At 37.6% G+C, this 24,249-nt stretch overlaps 3 protein-coding genes across 4 annotated transcripts in view; all 3 read left to right on the top strand.

The window, feature by feature from the left end:
• Window positions 1-3,868, top strand: part of LOC105386751 (acetylcholinesterase-like) — a 34,384-nt gene extending 30,516 nt beyond the window's left edge. The window contains exons 3-5 of one of the 2 annotated variants that reach the window (XM_038107727.2): window positions 799-2,554; window positions 2,837-3,015; window positions 3,429-3,868. In XM_038107727.2, the coding sequence (XP_037963655.2) occupies window positions 825-2,554; window positions 2,837-3,015; window positions 3,429-3,559 (2,040 nt within the window). In that variant the 5' untranslated portion in view covers window positions 799-824 and the 3' untranslated portion in view covers window positions 3,560-3,868. 2 annotated transcript variants of the gene reach the window in all.
• Window positions 3,869-6,946: 3,078 nt separating this feature from the next.
• On the top strand, window positions 6,947-11,011 carry LOC119691307. The gene is made up of 8 exons (XM_048626120.1): window positions 6,947-7,083; window positions 7,174-7,322; window positions 7,709-7,835; window positions 8,300-8,439; window positions 8,710-8,770; window positions 9,206-9,317; window positions 10,292-10,390; window positions 10,819-11,011. Exons 1-8 carry the CDS (start codon window positions 7,046-7,048, stop codon window positions 10,876-10,878), a joined length of 786 nt encoding a protein of 261 aa, XP_048482077.1. The 5' UTR covers window positions 6,947-7,045; the 3' UTR covers window positions 10,879-11,011.
• Window positions 11,012-11,464: 453 nt separating this feature from the next.
• LOC105386749 lies at window positions 11,465-16,182 on the top strand. Its single transcript, XM_011557377.3, has 8 exons — window positions 11,465-11,623; window positions 11,750-11,840; window positions 12,852-13,008; window positions 13,741-13,886; window positions 13,993-14,053; window positions 14,201-14,321; window positions 14,986-15,081; window positions 15,453-16,182. Exons 2-8 carry the CDS (start codon window positions 11,753-11,755, stop codon window positions 15,543-15,545), a joined length of 762 nt encoding a protein of 253 aa, XP_011555679.2. The 5' UTR covers window positions 11,465-11,623; window positions 11,750-11,752; the 3' UTR covers window positions 15,546-16,182.
• The last annotated feature ends 8,067 nt before the right edge of the window (window positions 16,183-24,249 follow it).

The raw sequence follows: 24,249 nt of genomic DNA, 5'->3' as shown, positions 1-24,249 counted from the left end.
GCCGGCGCAATGCAGCCTCCGCACAACTGCCGCACGTGCACAAATTAATAACTTCACACCTGATCGTGAGGGCTTGAGTATGGAATGCAGTGCTGTGATTGGTTTACGTCGTTGAGAAGGACTTAGGTTTAGGTGGTATACCTACGAATCTAAAATTTACGATTTTGAACACTGATGCTTGCATGCAGTTTGACAGAGTGCCGTTAATTAACTCATTTATGTATTTTATTATGAATAAAAACAATAATATGAAGAGAATCATGAAATAAGTTTCAGAATTGAATATTACCTGGATATTGAACTGAAAATTATATATTTGTGCTGACGTAACAAATTTGTTTTAAGACTTTTGGCAAACTTAATAGTCCTTTCGGCTTACAATAGGAATTAAACGCCTCACTCTCTTTTCATACAATCACTTTTTGGCAATTGGCGACATCAGCGGGCGGCGGTGCTATTTAACCCGCGTAACACAGTACATTTTCGATCTGTTATTAATGGCCCTAAATCTTGCTTTTCAGCAAATCAGCTTATCGCAGTTTATTGGTTAAAGAAAACGAGAGTAATAATGTACGTACATCACCGTCTATCAACACAAACAGTCGTCGTTTGTTCGGTAGACATGACTTGCTCACGGCGAATAATATCCATGTGACCGTATATTCCTGTTTCTAATTTGAAAGCTGATAGCTGAGTTAGGGATTCTCATTCTATGGATTTGAACTCCATAAATGCTCAATCATAGAAACACAGGTAAGGTAACTTGTTGATATTAACATGTAAACAGTATAATTCCAGGTGCCCGGTGGTGGTCGGTGGGCGGCATGCGCGCGCTGCTGGCGGTGCTGTGCGCGGCGGCGGCGGCGGCGGGCGCGAGCGCCGGGGCCCACGAGCACCGCGCGCGCCACCACGCGCCCGAGCACGCCTACCCGCCGCCGCCCTACCGCGGCCACGGCGAGGCCGTGCGCTACAACCCCGAGCTGGACACCATCCTGCCGCGCCTCGACCACGAGACCTCCTCCCGCCGCGCCAAGTACGCCGACAAGCACGACGACTACCGCGCCCGCGAGCGCCTCGACGCGCCGCAGGCCGACCAGCCCGCGCTCGGGCCCGACGACGACGACCCGCTCGTCGTGCGCACGCGCAAGGGACGCGTGCGCGGCATCACGCTCACCGCCGCCACCGGCAAGAAGGTCGACGCGTGGTTCGGCATCCCCTACGCGCAGAAACCCATCGGCGACCTGCGCTTCCGCCACCCGAGACCCGTCGAGAACTGGGGCGATGAGATCCTCAACGCGACCACGCTGCCGCACTCGTGCGTCCAAATAATAGACACCGTGTTCGGAGACTTCCCCGGGGCCATGATGTGGAACCCCAACACGGACATGCAGGAGGACTGCCTCTACATCAACATCGTGACCCCGCGGCCGAGGCCCAAGAATGCGGCGGTCATGCTGTGGGTGTTCGGCGGCGGGTTTTACTCCGGCACGGCCACGCTAGATGTTTATGACCCTAAAATATTGGTGTCTGAAGAGAAAATTGTGTATGTGTCTATGCAGTACAGAGTTGCTTCTCTAGGTTTTCTATTTTTTGACACTCCCGATGTCCCTGGAAACGCAGGTTTATTTGATCAATTGATGGCGTTGCAGTGGGTAAAAGACAATATACAATACTTTGGCGGAAACCCTCACAATGTCACATTGTTTGGAGAATCGGCCGGTGCAGTTTCCGTGTCATTACATTTACTGTCTCCGCTGTCAAGAAACATGTTTTCTCAAGCTATTATGCAATCTGGAGCCGCATCTGCACCTTGGGCCATCATTTCCAGAGAGGAGAGTGTGATAAGGGGCATCCGCCTGGCCGAGGCCGTCCACTGCCCGCACTCCAAGACTGACATGGGTCCTATGATCGAGTGTCTGCGTAAAAAGAGTGCCGATGAATTAGTAAATAATGAGTGGGGGACGCTCGGCATTTGTGAATTTCCATTCGTTCCAATAATAGACGGGTCGTTTTTAGATGAAATGCCGATACGATCGCTCGCCCACCAGAATTTTAAAAAGACTAATATCCTAATGGGTTCAAACACTGAGGAAGGTTATTATTTCATACTTTATTACCTCACTGAGCTTTTCCCGAAAGAAGAAAATGTTGGTATTTCGAGGGAACAGTACCTGCAAGCGGTCAGAGAACTGAATCCGTATGTGAATGATGTTGCCAGACAAGCTATTGTGTTCGAATACACTGATTGGTTGAATCCTGACGATCCAATAAGAAATCGCAATGCCTTGGATAAGATGGTGGGCGACTACCACTTTACCTGCGGAGTGAACGAGTTCGCGCATCGCTACGCCGAGACGGGGAACAACGTGTACACTTATTACTACAAACACCGGAGCAAGAACAACCCCTGGCCGTCCTGGACCGGGGTCATGCACGCTGACGAAATAAACTACGTGTTCGGTGAACCCTTGAACCCTGGAAAGAATTACTCACCCGAAGAAGTGGAGTTTAGTAAAACCATAATGAGATACTGGGCAAACTTCGCGAGAACTGGGTAAGTTCATATTTTTTGTCTAAATAATATTAGAAAAATTAATGATAGATGCTTCTTCATATAGGTCTTCAAGAACTTAAAACAATTTGTTTCTCTCTTCAGGTATCCTCACCTGAACTAACTATCCAGCAATAGAATAATAAAGGGCCAATTTGTCAATATGGGGTCCTTACTGTAACTTTGAATCAATAGTTATCCCAATAAAAACAATTAAGTATACAAAGTCCACACTATCGACGTCGATGATGTCAGATCACTGCAGCCAAACCCTTTCATTTCCAGGAACCCGTCCCAGTCTCCGAACGGCGAGCTGACCAAAGTGCACTGGCCCGTGCACACAGCCTTCGGTCGCGAGTACCTGTCTCTGTCCGTCAACTCCAGCGGGACCGTCGGCCACGGGCTGCGCGTCAAGCAGTGCGCCTTCTGGCAGAAGTACCTGCCTCAGCTCATCGCTGCTACTAGTCAGTATACCTCCTTTATCTAAAGCAGTATCACTACTCATCACGGGCCTGCTGGGGCACGGGTCTGCTTCCAATGAAGGAAGGGTTCTAGGGGCCTATTCCGCCACGCATCTAAATTCTACAATAGGTTAATTAGTCTTAGTTGCGTCTATAATGGTCTTCAGCCAATAAGCTTGCACTGCTGGGTTTATGTGTCCAGACTCTACCTTGTCCTTGGCTTAACTTATCCTACCACTCGATCTAGAGTTCTGATAACTTTTTTCAAACATTCTAGAACCAATTTACCTAAAAGTACACACTTCTCTCTCCTTGAGCTAATATTCACCGAAAGAATTTACTTCCTGATAGTTGTAATGCCCGTATTATATCATATTTAGGTTCAAATTTATTTATTGTTCTTCATAATTTTTCAGGCAAACCTGAGCCCCCCAAGAACTGCACGAGCAGCGCCGGGGCGCCCCGCGCGTCGTACCACGTGCTCGGCTTGGCGGTCGTCGCAGCCGTTAGTTTCAGCCAAAAGACAATCGTGAAACTTATTATATGAACTTAACTTTACTATTAGGCTATTAGTATAAACCTTAAATGCCTCTCATTTATTTCAATCTTTCTTTTATTTGGATTCAAGTTTGAATCTCGCTTTTCCGGATGTTTTCATGTACATGTTTACATGTTCCGATCTCAAAATGTAGCTGCTCTCAACATTTCTAGGGAATCTCTAACGTTCCACTAACTGTTAAATTGTTTTTATAATTAGACTTTATCATTGTTACATGTTTTGTACATTATAGTTTTAAGCCACCTCAAGTGTTTTAAATTGCGCTGAATGTTCATAATTAAAAATACTTCTACTAAATATTGCAATTAAGTTCCGTTATTTTAATGTAAAATTAAGTTAATGTAAAATTATCCGTAATATTATAATCTATTTTAAAAGGAGTGATGTCTCCATCTACATATCACTTGTTAATAACAAATTATAGAACTATATGTAGATGTAATTTGGTCTTAGTATGTAAGTCTCTACATATCTTTGGAAAGTAGGTGAGGTATTTGCAAACATTCTGCCGACACGATAAGATTGACAGGAATGGCGACACTACAATCTGTACAAAGGCCTAGATGTAAATTTAATTTTAAAGTTTATGAAGCATTTGAATGACACGTCCATAATACGACTATCGGAAAATAAGATATATCACATTGAAATATAACTTACAAAATGTTATAACTGAAGAACATCTGTAGGGTTTGATTTATTTCTCACATTAAAATGATCAAGAATGGATTTCAGGAATGGATAAGAGATAGGTTCAGAAAAGCTGGTATTAAAATAAATTAAATAAAATTAGCTTTAAAGCGGCTATATTTGCAACACATATCACGCAGGCATAGGAAATACTAAGTTTATTCTAGCCATAGTGTGTAAGTATGGATAAGCTAGATCATTTCACAACTCTGTAGTGGACCAATATTAGAAAGTTGTACGTGTTGTGGTCAAGAAAAAAATTAATAATTAGTTAATCAGGAGAGATAATAAAATTACATATTAACAAAATATTTGAATACATACTTAGAAATAAATACCTGCGACCTGAACATCCAAGATTTAAATATAAAAAAAGATACATTGCAGAGATGAAAGCTAAAACAATTTTTTCGTATATCTACTCGATTTAACGGCCTTACAAACAAACTTAGTACAACGTTGACTTATTATCTTTTCCGCGTGTGTCTTAAATTCAACGAGCTGATTTGGAACCGCTGGCCATGGAAAATTTGTGTCGATGTTATGTCACGTTTCTATTTGTACTAGGGTAGCAGCTCTTCACGGTTTATGAACTAACCTAAGGTAGAGAATTAGAGGAACGAGTTCAGCTTTCAAATATTGGTGTATTGTTAGGCTCTTTACAATTTGTGATTTAAGATTTGTAAGGTGTAGCAGATATGATAAAATTAAGTCTTTCTTTTCAAAATCATGGTTCTTGAATTATACTTTGAAGTTTAGATGTTGTCTTGTCAAGGTCATCATCATCAAGCGAAACTACATCCCTTATTTACTCGTATACTTATACAAAAGTCATATTTGATATTTACAAAGTAATATTGATAACTGCTACAGCTTTTATTTAGAACAATACTTGAAAAAAACTTTGGCGTCTTGTTTTTTTTTTATTCCTGTAAATATTAATTATATGAATGTTAGATAAACTAAAAGTAGGTACTCGTTGTTGTTTGTTGTATTAGTTGAACATTTGTTTCCGTTTCGTCGAGTCGTTACGGGTGCCTCTAAATGTACCTTACATAACATTATTTTGAATTAATTAGATGAATTATTGTTGTGGTTGACTATATTACTGTTCGGTGTAATTTCTATGTTAGATATTATGACTTTCTTTCTATAATTTGTTACTTACCTATTGAGAAACGTGTACACAGATCGTCTTATGTACTATGTAATATCTAATATTTTATAATATGAGAATTCGCTGATGTTAGTAAATGTAATATACATAGTATCAGTAATGTCTAGATCACATTCGATGTTTTTAAGGACTACGCTTATTTTAAACCTGCGTATATAAACCTATAGAGTGCCTCTTGTTCACTTTTATATATATTGGATATAACACTATGATAGGATATTCTATTAGATGTAGAGATGCGTTACCTCGTAACATATCTGCACTGTTTATGTTTTTGTTATTTTATTTTAATTGTGCTAAGTGATAATGAACAGGCCAACGAAAGACGTGTAGTGCCAAAATAGAGAAGGTAACTAAAAGCCATCAAGTGGGAGAGTATAACTATAAGTTCTAACCAAACACTTTTAAATATAAGTTCTAACTTCTAGCCAAACATGGTCACATTTATTATAATCTTCATAAACATTTTCAAAGACAATGAAAAAAGATTATAATATTTTTGGATCATTTCTTTTTCTGTTATAAAATACGATAAAAACTTGATTTTGATATTCCTACATAGTTCTATTTATTTTTATTGTTAGAACTACGCATGTCCTTTAAAAATATTAATAAAGTATAGTCGAGAAGTCCATACTCAATTTTGTAGTAACGCACATCGTAATAAATATAACACGCGAAGGAATCCGAAAAACAAAAACGGTTTTTTGGTGCAAATGAAAATGATTTCAATTAAGGAGTATTTGAATCTATTATAGTATTCGACACATTTTGATATTTGAATTTAAATTAACTAGATTACACAAGCGTGAACATCATGAATAACAACTGATTGTAAAAAATATGCCGTCTAGACAATAAATTGTAATTTCTCCATTTGGTTACAAATATTTTTTTCGAATGCTTGTGACCAATGTATGTACATTTCTATAAGTATATTTCATACTTTTGCTTATAATATATTTTGCTTGGTTTAAGAGCTTGCGTATAAAATCGAATGTACCTAATAGAGTTTAAATTGGCCTAAAATAAAATCAAATTGTGGGAGCATAATGTCGTAAGGCCTACAAAGTTATCTCGCCGAGATTTTTTTCATTTATGGTTATCTTTTAGATTATAAAATAGTTAAAAGGTTTCAAGTAATTATTATAATAACATAGTGCTATGATTGAATAATTATTGAATGTTTGCAAGATTTGTGTTTAATTATAAAATAAATGCTTGTATATAATTGGTTTGTTTCAATATTTATTTATACTCGACTAAAATAACTAACCACTTCTATACCCTTGCGAGGGAGACAGAGGTCCATTACTGCACGCAATTTTCACCTAAAAATAGGAGTATACGTCCTGTGTTCAAATTTATACTTACCCTATGATGTACCTACCTATATCTATGAGGAAGGGAAAAAAATGCACATAACTTACTGCGTTTCATCAGTTAATTGTTATTTAAATATCTAAAAAAACAACTTCTTACCTTATCAAAACAAAATCTAATCAGTCTGTTGAACTATCAATTAATACTAACATTGGATCTTTACAATCACCGATCAATATCACACTAATTAAGATTGCAATCATGATATATAAGAAAGAACGCCGATGGGACCTGAAAAAAACAATTTATTTACCTCAACAAAGTAAGTGCGTTCCTGTTTTTTATATTTTAATAAAATAAAGAATAATAAAAAAATATACTTATTTTAAAATTTTGTAAAAAATCTTTGCAGTTCGGTAGAAAGTGCAATAATGAACTCGGCAGTACTATTCGTGGCTGCCCTGGTGGCGGTGAGCTCTGCCTACCCGCAGACGGCCCCCGCCGCGTCCCCCGCGACCCTTCCCCACCCCGTCGTCGTCGCTGTCCCTAAGGAGGACGCTGGTATGTTAGCTCACTAATGTGTGTAATTAGTTGTTCAGACAGAACCAACTAACAAACTGTCATAAAAATTTAAAAATGTTTAAAAGTGGGCCGTAGGTGTGTATAAGGCTGAGTTACCACAACCAACTCCTTTTGTGTACTCTGACGAAACAAAGGCACAGTTGATAGTTCTTCGATAGCCGGAATACTTACCTTCACCAGCTGCCGCTACACGGGTTCGTTATCGACGTAGTCAAAGTCACTATATCGCGATTCGCCATAACTACGGCGTTGTGGTGGAACGCGCATTAAACGAGTTCCATCAATATCGATAACAATCACGTGTAGCGACCGCAACCGCTACAACCCTGTTAACCCCTCCGCTTCCCTCTCCACCCGTGTTGCAGCCAGGAACCCCATCTCTGACCTGGTGGCCTCGCTGCTGGAGCGGGCCAGCGCCTACCTGAAGGAGCAGGGGCTGGACCCCTTCATCTACGACAAGTTTGAGGCTGGCTACGCGCTGCCCGTGCCCAGGTATAGTGTAGGAGAGTTGGTTGATAAACGTGTGTGTAAGGTTGAAGTAGGTGTATACACACACATAGTTGTTTCACTTCTTGGTTCAAATACATTTCCTTTGTCTAGAGTGTTATTTATTGAACAGTTAGAAATAATGGGTATGGTATTGTTAAATTAAAAAAATATTATTATCTATCAGATCTACAATCTAATGTATGACGAATTAATTAAAGTTTGAGTTGTATGAATGAGTGAAAGGGAAATACATATCAGTATAGACAATAAGACATATTATGTCTATACACTGATTCAGTGCATCAATGCAATGGGTAGGCTTATAGTAGAGCCATTACTATTCCGTATTCTATACAATACTATATGAATATTTTATAACAAGTGATTTATAGAAAGACATATTTACTCTACTCTACTTCCATGTTACTACTTCTATCACATTCTACTAATTTCCTTATTCTCCTCAGTCTGTTCAACGTAAACCTGGACGTGTCGGACGTGCGTCTGTTCGGTCTCTCCAACATCGTCATCAACCGTCTCAGCTACGGCATCCTGTCCCAGAGGCTCACCTTCGACTTCTCCATCCCCGAGATCGTTTTTGAACTTGGTATGTGGTGTTGATATTTAAAAGGAAAACACTCAATTAGTGCTACTGTATTCACCATTCATCTATGCATCCGTTCTAGATAGATAGAGTACTATTTATTTATATACTAATAAGAACAATTAACAAGTTGTTACCTTACTTATTTTGTTTATATGCCTCCTTAAAATTTCAATCTTAAGAGAACGGACCGTTGGTGGACTATGAGAATATGTTCAGTATAGCAATAATGGTTCTAAAGTGTTGTGTAAATTACCATTCTGTAATTTTCAGGTGACTTGAACCTGGATGTCGTTGTGCTCAGCCACCTCATGCAAGGAAAGGCTAATGGAAAGTAAGTTCACATTTGTATTTTGTTTTGACTACGGTTACATGCGAAAAAAGGGAAATCCTAGCAAGATTCACATTTACTACCTAGTAGGTAGTAAATGTGAATCTTGGCTTTTTCATGTTGAGATTAATAACAAAATCAATTCATATCGTAAACAATCTTCCATCCAAATGTATTCTGGAAAAGAAAGCTTTAAGCAATATTTAAGGTAAGCGTCCACCTTTCGGCATCGTACGCAACGGACGTAATGCGTTCAGTACTTCATCGGCATTGCCGACGCCATTTCTCCATAAATTTATGACGGTAGTGATGGGTGAGGTATGTGATAGGTGGACGCTTAACTTTATACTGAGTTATTTATTTTTTATTTGTAACTCTTACATATTTAAAAAAAATGTGTTATACTATCTTTTATAGTGTGTAATTGTGTATCTCCAGGGTGACGATCACGAACGTAGGCGTGGACGGCACGGTGCGCGTGACGCCGAGCATCGTGTCCGGCATCGCCATCCGCGAGCTGCTCATCTACTTCTACATCGACGGACTCAACGTGAGTGCAGCTTCCGCTACATGGGAGCCTTATCGACATCGATAAACTCGTTTTATACTACCAATTGCCGTATCTATGGCGAATCGCGATATCGTGACGTTTATCTATGTCGACAACGAACCCGTGTAGCAGACATTTATACTTTGAAACTTGTCGTGGCTGCACGCCTGCCTAGGCGGCTGGCTTAGAGCCTAGTGCCTAGCGATTCACTAAGCTAGTAGCTTAGTAAAACGAACGTTCTAAGGTCTTTCCCACCGGCCACTATGATACACGCTAAGCTATAATCTCAGTGACTCTCTACTCGTTAGGATCCACGCACTAAAGCAGGAAGCTGCCTACTTGTGCGAGTGTACAGCATTAGCCAAAGGCTCCGCCACAGAACATCTTTTTTGGTCGATGTTTAAAAATACTTTATCATGCTTTGAAAGTCTAACGTTAATTCATTCATTCTGAGACTGATGTAGCAGGAAATACGTTTATCTGAAGGACAAGCAATGCCTTTCAGTAAGTTGAAGGCCGAGGGCGAGGAAGTGCCGCACAGGGTTATACAATCACGGGGGCACTATCTTATCATACTTATCTGTCTCAGTGACAGTTTTGCGATTTATTTACCTATTATTTGACTTTTACCGTTTACGTCAGCAGTCAGCGATTCGAGTATTTTAAAATGTTATAGGTATACCAAAACAGCAATCGTAACTTAATCCAAGTATCTCGCATTGGCCTCAGGCACTCTCCTCCTTATCAGCATACCAAAACCTCAGATTATGGTCCCCATGTTCTCTAATGATAATATGACGTCTATTAATCTAATGAAGTAATTAAGAAAAAGGTCCAGTGACATAATGGAACGGCAATGGCATATGGCAGGTGGACCTTTTTATCGCTCGTGAGTGTACTAACATTGGGCGGTACACCCGAGGCCGCGTTGTCCCACGAGTATGTACCTACTAACAAGAATGTTCTGTTTCCAGTCGGAGATCGATGAGCTGAACATCCTGGGCGTGGAGATCTCCTCGCAGGTCAACGACTTCGTCAACGACCCGCTGCTGGCCGCCATCATCGCTCACAACGTAAGTCTCATCGTCACATGAAAGTACAGTGGGGTTACCACTATCGAAAATTTGTAATTAACAATCCATAAGTCGCTCGCCTGTCAAATCCATACAACTTTCGTCAGATTTAAAAGCGAGCGACGCTGCTTTTGGATTGTTAATTGCTAATGTTCGGTGGTGATAGTTGTACAGTCTTTAAATATATTTTTTATGCTATAATGATTTTTGTAACTGACTGTGCAACTTCATTATGAGAGGACCCATAAATGATTAGTAAAAAACTGTGATAATGGATCGATGGGGCCCCTTATGATACTACAATAAAATTATGCAAAGCGTTGTTTTACACGTTATAGGCACTGGCATTTTGTTACCAAGTTATCTTTCACCGATATCATAATAATCTGATTAATTAAAAGTACTAACATATTTTTCTTTGATTACAGAAAGACATCGGTGAGATGATTGCCATCATCGTTGAGAAACTCATTGAAAGATTTGCGTAAGCTCTCTTTGTTCATGACTACTGCGCGAAAACATACTGAAATTGCAACAGTGCTTGATCTTCTATCTGTATAATTTATTTTAAGTTAAGTGTCCACATCAATTTAACAAATAAAATATTAATTTCAAAACTGATTTACTTTTCTGTTCTACCTCTCAGAAACTCTAGTCGGTTTTCAACCATGGTATGGTCGCCAATCTCAATGAGATACAGGATTTATAACGTTATATCTCCAATAGTAAATAATTGTCAAGTGCTAATGCAAAGTTGAAGAAAATTTGGTACAAATATGATTAAAGGAAAGAGCACCAAAATATTAACTTAGGTATTTCACATTCTACCTATAGTAACTTCGTACTAATCCTGCTAAGATAATAAAAACTACATAAATGTAGGACTGGAGGTATTATAAGTAGTTTTTTCAGCTAAGATGATTCGTGTTACAGTTAATATTATTACCAAATTACGCTAATGAAATTCGTAAAATTCGAGCATTGCCATATAACGTCACATTTATCATCTTATCGGAAAAGTATTGTAGGAATTTATAAATACCGAAAGGCCGTGATGCAATACGGTCGAAAAATACAAGGGCAACAGTGTAAATTGCAAAATTGATTATGATAATAATTATACTTTAATCCACGGTTTGTCGTTATCAAGACAGAAACTGATAATAATGTTGAATAAACAAATTACCTATAAGGATTATTTTGGAGCAACCGTACGATTGCTACTGAAACAAGGTAAGTACAAAAAATAAAAAAAACATTTATTAAGAATACTTATACTAATTACAACGAGATGAACTGATGAAGATTTGCTTATTATACCAGAAGAAATACAAATAAACTTTTATTGTTATGTTCCAGAAAATGAAATCCTGGATTATTTTAGCTGCAATAGTCGGCCTGAGCCAGGCTCGACCTGAGTTCAGCAATACTATATTGGACCCGAATGCTGGTAAGATTCAACATATTCTGCATTATATTATAAAAAAAACAGTTGGGCCTATAACGGCTATAACTTCTCGTTAGAGAACTACAAGTTTCTTGGTTGGGCCTCGCCACTCGCTAATAGTCCGATGTTCGTGCAGTCAGCGACTGACTTTGGCTATGCTTCTAGTTATAGTCCAATTATTATTATACCATGCATGAGTACCATGCACATACAAGGACTTCTTGTGCACATCATCACGACCCATCACGTCCCCACTGCTGGGGCACGGGTCTCCTTCCAATGAAGGACGGGTTTTAGGCCTAGTCCACCACGCTGGCCTAGTGCGGGTTGGTGGACAGTCTTGTGCACATACGATGCGTCTAATCCACTTATGTTGACTTAAATGTTATATATTTTTTGATTTTACAGGGTGGAAATTTACATAAAATTTGTGAGCTTTCCACGAAAGCGTCAGTTTAGTTAGTTTTTAAATAAATATAAAAAAGTCCCTACATAAGTACTGCATCTTCACCGTCGTCGTCGGTAGCGTTCATAAGCTTTTCGCACCTGTTCACTTCTTACTAATTAATTCGTAGAATAAAGATGTTAACTGGAAAGAGGTCCGCACATCTTAATCTGTGCCCCAACTTCTAGTAAAAACTCTTGAAAACATTGTCAATGCCTCTTTGGCAGACCAATAAATATTAAAGTAAACGTTAAAATCCTAAAATTTTATATAATTTCCATGATTCTTTTATATTTTAATGTGCCAAAATGCAAAAAATTGTATTGGGCTCATCGAGAGCATATTTTAGTATGTTATAGAATATGATAAATGATAATTTCTTAGTAAAGTATATGTTTTTGGTTATATTATTGTAACCGTTATATTTTACATCTCGTTATATACTACCTAACCAAGGTTACCTAACATTTAAACGACAGTCCTCTATAATCATCATGAATCATGCTATAATCGCAAGGCAGAAACATACGGATTCAAAACATGTCTTATTGTCTTCGTTCCATTTCCAGACTCCCAATCTCGAGATAGCGTAATTGAGCAGTTGTTAATAAGCGCTCTCGAAGACCTGAGGCAGGGCATGCTGACCGGCTCGGAGTCGTACCCGGTGCTGGACCCGTACGTCACTGACTCATTCACCCTAGACGGAAGCAACTATGGATTCCCTCAGTAAGTAGAGAAACAAGCTAGATAGGCTTGATTAAAATACATCGATGAAATATCTTTTCTACGAGACTAGAACTCTGAAAGTTTAGGGAATTTATACACTCACGAACAATGAAAAAGTTCCACTGACAATAGCACCAAATGACGGAGAAGACTAGCTCAATGACGCTGTCTATAATATAAAGTACATTAATTTAACAGTGCATATTTTAATCAAATTCTAATCATAAATGTTTTATAAAATAAGGGCCATTTGGTGTCACCATTTTGTTAGTGGAACTTTATCATTTCTCGTGAGTGTATAAGGACAGGATGGCTCTTGTGTTGGTCTGCTGTTACCATCGGATCCCATAGTGTACATCACCACATTCACCAGTAATCTAACCATCGCAACTATTGGAATTCCAGTGAAACTACTGGTCCTAAAGGGATTTGAGTTTTGGTCGTTTCTTCAGTTATGAGTACAAGTTGACCGTTCTTTATTATATGGGGATTCGCGTACAGACAGCGAATTATAATTTATTCATCACCTGTCAATGTGTGTAATCATCTGCAACGTACTGCCACTGCTTGGCATCAACCTCTCACAAATAGCATTCCATGCTAAGTTTTTCCTGTTTTTTTTCAACTCTCCATAGTATTTCTATTGGATGTGAAAGTTGAAACTCGTGATACATGATGTTAATTTTAAGGAATTAAGTTCATGATTAATTTGGTAATATTTTTATCTTTCAGGGCTTCGATTGAGTTCTTGGATCTGACATTCAGAAACCTGAGCACGTTTGTAGTTCAAGATGCCAGCATCAACCTGATATCGCTGTTTGCTCAACGTTACCGTATAACGTTGGACATCGTAGTGCCTGAGTTAATAGCCGAGGCAGGTCGGTAATCTCATTCTCAATAAATAAATAAAAATATAATTAGTATTGATGTCAATGTCATTGCAAATACACAATTCTTTATTGCTTATGAGGTTTTTTTTTCCAGGACACTACGATCTGAAATTGCAAGCCAACGATTTTGATATCACGGGTGAAGGACCAGCTACGTAATTATTAATTAAATATTTAACTAGTTAATTAACTGATGCCTACTGTGTGTGACATTAACTAGAAGTGTATTTATAAGTTCCTAGTTTTTTTTTTCAGTAACAAAGATTTTCATAATCAGTCGAATACCAATCCTTCTATTTCAGTTTGACATTAAAAGAGGGAAGAATCTACGGCACGATTATTGCTCGTATTCGAGTTGGACTAGGAGGAGTCAGCATCAACATTGAAAGCACCGATCTAAAGCTAGGACTTGGAGGATTTGAGGTACGGAGACGTAATCTATTTTTAGTAATAAAATGTATTATTTGGAAGATATGATATACCGCCATAGTCGATGTGAAAAGCGTAAGGCGCCTTGCTGAATTTGTTGGACCGATGAACTAAGACAGGCAACCGGTAGTGACTGAATAAGAAACGATAGCTAGTACCTATTTTTTTACATATTTTTTTTTGACATTCTACGGATGTTGATTGAGAGGAGAAACTCAGAATTAAAGGTCATTTGACGACTTATCTATTTTTAATAATCCTAACTAATATTATAAATGCGAAAGTAACTGTGTCTGTCTGTCTGTCTGTCTGTTACTCTTTCACGCCAAAACTACTGAACGGATTTGAATGAAATTTGGTATACATATGGTCTAGACCCTGGGAAAGAACATAGGCTACTTTTTATCCCGGAATTCCCACGGGAAAACTTTTTAAGGCGAAGCGAAGCGCGCGGGAACAGCTAGTACTTAATAATAAAAACCAAATGGAAATGGGAACAACCCAAAATTTCCGACACTTTACCTATATAGGATCAGCATGAAACGGTATTTGGTGGCTCAAATATCGTGATGAAACTTATGCTTTATAGGGTAGAAAGGTAGTAAAAAGTTCGAAATCCACTAGAAGTGTACCTAATTAGGAAACTTTTCGTTCACAGCCAAACTTCCAGAATTTGTTCAACGACCCCGGCGCCAGTATATTTGCCAATACCTTCCTGAAACACTTGGTCCCTGACTTAGTAGAACTGTATGAGGTAAATTTTACATTACTTATATGAATTATAGAATACAAACTATTATATGTCCAGATTAGTGTTGTAAGTGTCTCACTCTAAAACGTATGGTCTTATATTACCAAAAAATAACTAGACACACTTTTAACATAATTATTTAAACATTGGAAATACTATTATAGATACCTAGATGTGTCACAATGGAATTGTTTCACGTATATTAATGGTAATTGTAATGCATTTATGGTCTCAAATCTAATATTACAAGATCATGATAAGTATATTAGATTTCTAACAAATCTAATAAAATTAAAAGCTTAATCAGTTTTGTTTTAAACACACCACATCTCTTTACAGATTCCATAACCCTATAGATATTTTATTTATTTCAGCCGGAGATCTCAGCATTCATCAACTCGCTGTTGCCAAATGCTTTGAATGGATTCATAACGGAACTGCGAGCCGCCAAGAATAGCCGAGACTAGCCCTCCAGACCACACCGAGAAAATTACCATTAAACACCTAACAATTCGTCCATCATCCTGGCAATCATCGAGCCGCAATCGTCCACTGCTGGACATAGGACTCTCCCAAGCAGTGCCGGAACCCTCTGTCCTCGGCCGTCCACATCCAGCCACTAAGCAATTACAAGAATTTATATTCACATTTGAACCACAACGACAACTTGAAGGCTGCATGGGGAGTGCGAGTTTTTACTTTTATGTACGCGAATTCGTATGTTGTGTGAGTGCCGTCACCTAGCGGTATACGCGCTGCACTAGCTCCGCGCCATACATATTAAAGTAGATTTTCACGGCTCGATCGGTTAAGAAAAACCTACACTAGGCCCTCTGGAAAGTCCCAGTAATTGGTAAACTTTTCCTTTGTTATGGTTTTCATGATGTTGAGGATGAGGACGTGATTGTGGATGTTGAAGTACGTTTCTTATTTTATTATAATACCGTATTTCTTGTAAATTTAGTTGATTCTGATAATATTTATTATACGTATCATACGTATAACTAAGTACCTACTCACTGTTTCCGGTATTGTGATTTAGATTTTAGTTTGTAAATAATAAAAAATACTTATATTGGTTCATTAAAAATGTATTTTTTGTAATTGTTAAGAACTTTTTTTTACCTAATAATGCCACCTACCTAGGGAGGTGAAATCTATCCCGAATGCTTCCTGATAAGTAATTTAGCTGTTCTTCTAGTTCAAGGCACTGGTACAGATGGCGGTGATATATATTATTTCGTCAAAATTGCTGTCGGACATAATTGTTGCAAAGGTAGCGTTGTCGCACTTTAGGCATAAGAGTTTTTCATAATTTTTGCACATTCATATTTACGAGACTCTGTGAGACACTATCGTGAATTTGTAAATTTGTGAAATTGTAACTATTATAAAACCTTATAGCTGACTCGTACCGTGATATCTGAATTATGTACTACATAGTAATAACTTCATATTTACATTGCAAAAGAAGAAAAAAATCAATTTCGTAAATTTCCTATCACTCTACGCTCTTACCGAAGAAAGGCAAAGAAATACACCAAACTTAGCTTAAGAAATCGTATAAAAAAGGTCGTCTATCTTCGGTAGTGCCTATCGTGAAGATGAGAATCTTGTCTGCTCCTTCATTACCGGATAACTAGGGGAAATGGGTCTATACTGCCCCGTTCCTCAAGAAACTTGGGTAATGTTCCACCCTCACCTCAGTTTTAGAGATCCGTAAAAAGTTATGTCGTTCCTCCTACCTACATACTTCTTAAGTGTAGTTTTTAACCGACAATAAGTGGGCAGGGGGCAAAAGATGTTGACAAGGCCGGCTTTCAACTCTGTAGTTTTAATATGCAAGCAAAATAATATTTTGTCAAGTACTTATATGAAATGGATAATAAAACAGACGACCGAATGGCGTAGTGGTTAGTGACCCTGACTACTGAGCCGAAGGTCCCGGGTTCGATTCCCGGCTGGGGCAGATATTTGTTTAAACACAGATATTTGTTCTCGGGTCTTGGATGTGCCCGTAAAATGGCAATAGGCCCGCCCCCTATTACATTGGGACTAACAGAACACTCTGGCGAAAAGTGGGTGCAGCAATGCACCTCTGCCTACCCCGCAAGGGAGTACATTAGTACAAGGCGTGAGTGTGTGTGTGTGATAATAAAACTATGGACAGAGTGGACTCTCTATTACGACTTAACTTAATTAGTTGCAAATAGTTAATAGGTACGATAAAATATACCGTTTATACCTACTTATTAAATAAAAGTCGGTGTTTAGTAAGATCGGATTGTACTTGCCGAAATTCGAAAGCGACCAAGAATTTTACGACCTCATTGGCCTTGTGACTTTATAATCTATTTGCTAAATGGATCTATAGAAAATGTAATTCTGATTTATAACCTAGAGAGAGTGGGCTTATTCTGCATAAGCAAGGTCAAGAATTTACATAAGTAGATATTTTTTAGGTGTACTGTGTTACTAGACATCACACTTTTATGCGATTTGAGTTATAGGGATTAGGTAATATATAAAAAAATCCTAGATTCTAGCTCTTTAGAGTAGGTGTTAGTGATGTTAGTCAATAGTATCTTACGTATAGGCAGCTGTACGTTATGTTTGATTGTTGAACGATAATATATTATCTTTGTTTTAGAGCCGGTTTTTTTAAAACTATTGGTTAGATACGGGTGAACCTGGTCTTAGTTGATTTTCATTTCTACCCGACACTCGTACATATTTTATTCTTCTATTTCAAAATTACAAATGAAATAAGTAAAAACAATGAACAAAATGTTTGTAGCAAGTAGTAAAAGCTCTATTTGTAATTTGCTCAACGTTTCATTAAAAAAAAGCGTTTTCACGTCGGAAAAGGAAAAAGTGGAGCATTCCTACCTATTTTATTTCCTCTTTACTTTTTACCAACAATGTAGGTACAAATTAAAAGAGAAACTGATTTCGGCGAAAAATTTAAAGCACGGACGAAAATGTTTTTGTATTGCGTGGAGAGCCACCGTGGAGGCAATTTGTTAGTGAGTTCCGAGACTATTATAGTAATTCTACCAGTAACCTACCAAGCAATCGTTGTATTCTTTAAAAAAAAAAAACATTACAAAGACATGTTATGTAGCGCCTGACGACACTAATATTTTTTTATTTAACTTTTAGCCCTATCTCTTCTTGTTAGAGAAGTATAATATTTATTCTTGTTCTATAAATCAATGATAAAGACAGAGACGTCAGAGTATTTTTTTTTGTTGCATACCTGGCTGCATGATTGATCATCATCTTACACTAAACTTCATTTCGGCTTCTGGAAATGGTCCATGCAAGCTTAGAAAGGGTAGAAGCAGAAGGTTATGTGAGGAAGTTAAGTTAGGAAGGGAAGCTTAGTTTAGAACTTGGGGATATGCACACAGGTTACATTCGAGGGAGCCAGTTGCAGGCACTGACACGCCCGCAGAGAATAGAGTAGAGAATGGGATTCATTTGTTTCATGATTTTGGTCTGACTATGAAAACGTGCGTGGTCCAATTACAGGTAGTAACACAAGTCAAGTCGTTCCGGGTCTCTTCCGCGAATTTGAACATTGATTGCAATTTTCTTTTCTCTCGGGGGAGCGCCGCTATTTCAACAAATTTACTTAGGACCGTCCGAACCCTTTTATTTCATCTTCGAGCTGTAGGTATAGTCTGTGCTGGTCACTGTGAACTGTTATGGAAAATCTATATACCTATAGGTGTATAAGGATTTAAAAATTATAGATTTACAAAGAATGCTGGTATTGGAAAGACCAGAAGAATACTTAGTATTTAATCTGAAAGGAACTTTAAGCTAATATCGACTTTTAGGATTTAAATCAGTTATTTTAGTCAGTATCGTAAATTAGTCCCATTACAATAGCAGATAATAATATACAGTACACTAAGCTGTCGGGTCTAATGATGATACTTCGCTATGTAAATTACTTACTATGTTTGTTCTTGCATCCTTATAACCATTGAAAGCCAGGCTATTTGTGGAAACATCAATAGTTCGATGGAAAACATTGATAATTACTGGAAATCTCACGGGAAAATTATTCTAGGCAAACGGAAACTCGCAGGAAAAAACCGTGTTAGATAAGGCACGTGTCGACTCATATTTGGGAATATTTACCGGCCCCATGATAGCGGTATAATTGTGAATAGCTAGAACTATTGGTCGCTGTATTAGCTTAGCTTTTGTCGGTAAATGGTGAAAGCGATTTCTGAACGAAACACGGTTTATTTACCTGTTAAACAAATACATCACCGTGTACCTACATTTCTGAATAGTACAAAATTCTAAATAAAATATTTACTCCATTTCCATAAAGCTGGCGCTGACCTAAGTATTTGTCTTAGAAAAAACTTTTATGAAACAAATAGATAGAGTCGATAATGTTAGTCCGGTCATGGCATTTTTAACGACAGATAATATGACACATATTAACGAGAACGAATCTGAAGTTCTTTGAAGACTATATTATGTATGTACAATGTAACCTATAACGTGATAAAACCACATAAAAAGGTGAAATTTCTACATGTGTACCATCGAATGTAAATGGGCCAAGCTTAAGAAAATGATTGTTATAGAAATGTATTATGTAGCTACTGAATACGTTGACCTGGCGTATTTTATATTTAAATAAATTCAACCCTCAGGATGTCACGATGTGCATGATCTGAGAACAAATTTATGCAGTACAAGTCCAATAGTCTGATCCCAGCATCAAACGGCATGACTGGTCATAAATTAGAATCGGCAGTAGGTACCTACCACAATCAATAAAATTTATTAGAACCAAGGGCTATTGATATTAATCTTACTCTATGATAGAACAAGTACGAACTTCATTTATTCTTAATGTTAGTTTTTTATGACTTTTTTTTCTATTTAGATTTTTAATCTAAGGATTATCTACCTACTTAAAACACAAAAAGTAAGATTACGGAGCGAGATGTTAGGATGTATGTCACCACAAACAAACAAACACCTAATACAACGAAACTAATGTAGGAATATTAATATATCATCGATAGTAAAAAAAAAATTTCCCTCCACGCTACTATTAGGTACATTGAGTGAGGATATTTCCAATAATATTATCCTTTTCTCTAGTAATTCTCAGCGCTAGTCTTGGTGGTAGAGTTATAGCTTCGGAGTTCGCACTTTCGCGCAGACAAAATTTGGGATTCAATGCGACTCAATTTACATAGCAAGGGAATACCTTTTATTGTAACTTCTTCATACATTGAGCTGCTTAGAAAGGGGTCGAGGAAACTGCGGTCGGTTTCAAGCGTGCACAATATTCACAAAGCTTTCTTTATTTTTACCAGGGCGGTAGTGCGACTATGTTGAATTCATTGCAGAGTCGCCTCGTCGTAGAAAGTAAGGTATTGTGGGAGATGCGTTGTCGACGAACAGGCAAACGTAGCTTGATTATGGTTTCAGATGACTTACTTGTTACTTTTGCTTGACAAACGAACGAAACATACACCTTATGGAATCTGTACGTGAAACTTTTAATACAACGAGAAAGAGTCATAGTTACAGTGAACCCCTAGACTTTGTCTGGTAGCTGGTTGTATGATGATGAGGATGGCTGGGATCGCGTGGTGTTTCTTCGGTGGAACATAGTAATTCTCGCATTAGATGAGCAATAGATTGATAATCATAATTATATGTCATACCTAGGTTTGGTTACAAATACCGCAAGTTATGCTCAATTACATAGGCATTCATAAACGTAGGTAGAGTGTGGTGTTGTGGTTTCACGCAGCACACAGGAATTTGTGGATTCCCGAGGATACATAGTGTAATTACATAATAAAGCTTAATTATTCTTTAAGCCCCGAAGTTTAAAAGGGATGTTATACGTTTCATCCCTTGCCTCAGGTGGATTATTGATTACTTATGTATCTATGTCATAATGTTAGAGATATCTTCAAAATGCGGCACATCGTAAGTTATGAACAGCTAATTTTAAATTAATAACAGTTATTCCGTAACGATTTTATGTTATGAAAATTCCATGTTTGAACACTTGTGTGTTTAGTGAGCAAATACCAAGAGCGGTGCTGCAACTCTTTCGCAACTCATGTATGCAAATCGGTTAACAGGGTTAGCGCGAAGCAAACTTAATATATGCGCAATTGCACAAGTATTTAGCTTGGTTGTAGCTTCTGGCGATAGAGCAGCTTGGGATCGCGACCGCTAGACGAGGCTGACATAGCGTGGAATTTATCAGTGAACGTGATGATAGAGTTCGTTATAGTTGAAGTTTGTGGTATTTTTTTCATACTTATGTAAGTTTTGTGATGATAACTCAGCATGATACAAGTATCAGTAAAAGATCAATTATTTTGACAGCCAGAATGGCGTGCGATAAAAATACACCATCGTCACGATTTTTATATGTAAGTCCTATTAAATTAAATATCCTAAAAATACTTACTCAGGGCTGAACAGCAACAATGTTATTCCTCAGATAGCACTTATCTGGCTAATGAAAAATCAGCCCTTAAAAAATAATGTTTATTCATTTGATGAAATGACAGTCATTCAGTTTAATAACAGTAAAACGTTGTACTCGTAAAATAAATTGTTTAATATAGCGTTATTCGCTTCCCCTTACATGAGCAAGTTACTGCCACTCTCAACGTGTTGTAAATTATTAATTACAACACTCTTGCAGATAAAGGTATTGTAAGGTGAACGGATCACTTCTACTCCCTATTCTATGAAAAATTTGATGTGATTCAGCCAACAATACATAGTAATTCGAGCTTAAAATTTACAAAACAAAAGACTGATTGGCTCTTCATTTCAATATTTCAATACCTACTTATAGAGGTAAATTATCAAACATAAATAGCATTTGATCGTCGCAGAGTGTTTTCGATAAATTATTTAGATTTTTGATCATCACAGCTTTTCCAAAGGTACTTTTTATCAGGGCATCTTCAGATTTTTAATAAACTTTTTATTTAATAAAAATCATTGAAAATATAATTATTTTGTTCTATAACATACCTATCTATATGTAAATTAGAGAACCATCATAGTTACATTTACCCTACTTCATCACGGGTGTAAAATATGCTAAATTATGACGATACACACAACCAGGACACAACCATGAATGTTTAATATCGAAATTGTTGACGCGTGATAAATAATTAAAATGTCGGATGTGAAAATACGACGTGCCAGCCTCTTTGGTACACTGTAGAAACCCTTAGTACAAAATATTATGCTTAAATGTGGATGTTAATCTACCAATCGGTAGGTATGTTTTTAACCATTTAGCTATAGCTACCTACTGTGTAGGCTTTAACCCCTTTGTGTTCAGAAGCAAAGTCGTACATTTTTTTTATTTGACATATTATTAAAAAGACACATGAGTGTTTATGTTTGTAACGTGAAAGGATATAATAATTCAGATAATTTAAATCCATAAAATTTGTTAGCAACAATAAGTCTTAAGGAGTCTACACACCAAACCCGCCGACACAGCCCGGCGGCTTCGTGTCGGCGACCCAAACCCGCCAACCCGCCAACATGTGTCATGGGGCTGTGTCGGTGAGGTCGGCGGCAAGAAATCAGTACAACGTTTTTAGTACTTGCACGCGCGGGTACGAGTCGCCGACATGATTCTTGAAACAAAGTCGCCGACACCAAGCCGCCGGGCTGTGTCGGCGGGTCGGCGGGTTTGGTGTGTAGACTCCCTTAGCCTATAGAACACTCTTTTATTTTATTAGAGTCACGCCCTATCATAATAATATCGTAGGCGTTAGTCTTCACAGTAGGTACCTACACACTAGAGGCTACAGCCCGAAATCGACATGCAGCGAAAATCGGGACGATTATGAATCAATTTGACTCGTAGTGCCGTTAATAAAAAATGGGAACATATTTTTTACTTTACCCTATGCCGATAGATTGTATTGATGTATACACACCTTAATACACTTACTGCCAGTTTCTGTATATCTATCTATCCATAACTGGTAGTTACTTTCATGCGATTTTGACATAATCAAAAGTAACAATCTGTCAAAACCGTATGAAAGTAACTACCAGTTATAGATAGATAGAGTTATAGAAACTGGCAGTTAGGGCCTGTTTCACAATGCTTGAATAGTGGCTAACTGCGGAACAAAAGACATGCTGTCACTGTCTAAAACATAAATTCAAGAGCGACAGCATGTCTTTTATCCCACAGTTAAAATCACCATAGATATAAATTGATATTGATCAAAGTTTGAAGTTTTCCCTCTATACGTCCTAAGTTTGCCCTTTGCTCCTACTATAAATGCTTAATCTATGAACATCTTAATGAAAACAGTTTCATCAACATTTAAGCTGTAAGATCAAATCGTTACTAAGTAATGAAATTCAAGATTTCTCATCTCGGATGCATCCCAACAGTGGCGGCGACTTACAATATTTAAATGAAACAAAAAATCTTGATGAACCCGAGGCCCGCCTAAAAGCTAATGCCATTTTCTCATTTACTTGACGCCCGTTTCAAATCTTATTTTTCAAATCTTTCTTCTTTGTTACAAAATGATATTAAGTATTATTTATGAAGAAGGAAAAAGAATTATTTTTATTCAGAGGGATTGCTTTAATTTGGCGAAATTTTACTTGTATAATAGGGATTTTTACGGATTGTTACTCTTGTAAGTTTATTACAGAATTAACTCCGCGGTGCAGAATTTGTTTATGCCACCTAGGACCAGGGTGCACAGTACAATGTACTATTGTACATACACGTTCGTCGTACCCTGAAGAGCCAACGACCGACAAATCTGACTGGCCAAACACAGTGACAAATTCATATCTATTTCTTGTCACCGTTATGCGAACAAGAACTAGCCACATTAGAATCATCAGAATATTTCAACTGTTGATACAATTGGCAGTAATCAAGGAACAAGCATAAGCTGGCTTTTCCAGCGAAATAAAATTTTATTCTATTCTATTTTATTCTATTCTATTCTATTCGATGCGTCTGGCGAAAAAAAATAAACCGTTTTTAGGGTACTATTATAAATATTAGATTTTATAATAAGCTTCCAACAGAAATGACAGGTTTAAGTGTTATATTAAACAGAAAATCTGTAAAAAAGCTTATTATAAAATTGA

The sequence above is a fragment of the Plutella xylostella genome, chromosome 15 (assembly GCF_932276165.1).
Source record: "Plutella xylostella chromosome 15, ilPluXylo3.1, whole genome shotgun sequence".
Classification (NCBI taxonomy): domain Eukaryota; kingdom Metazoa; phylum Arthropoda; class Insecta; order Lepidoptera; family Plutellidae; genus Plutella; species Plutella xylostella.
Note: the sequence above shows the minus strand (reverse complement) of the source record. Positions and strands in the feature narration are given on the sequence as shown.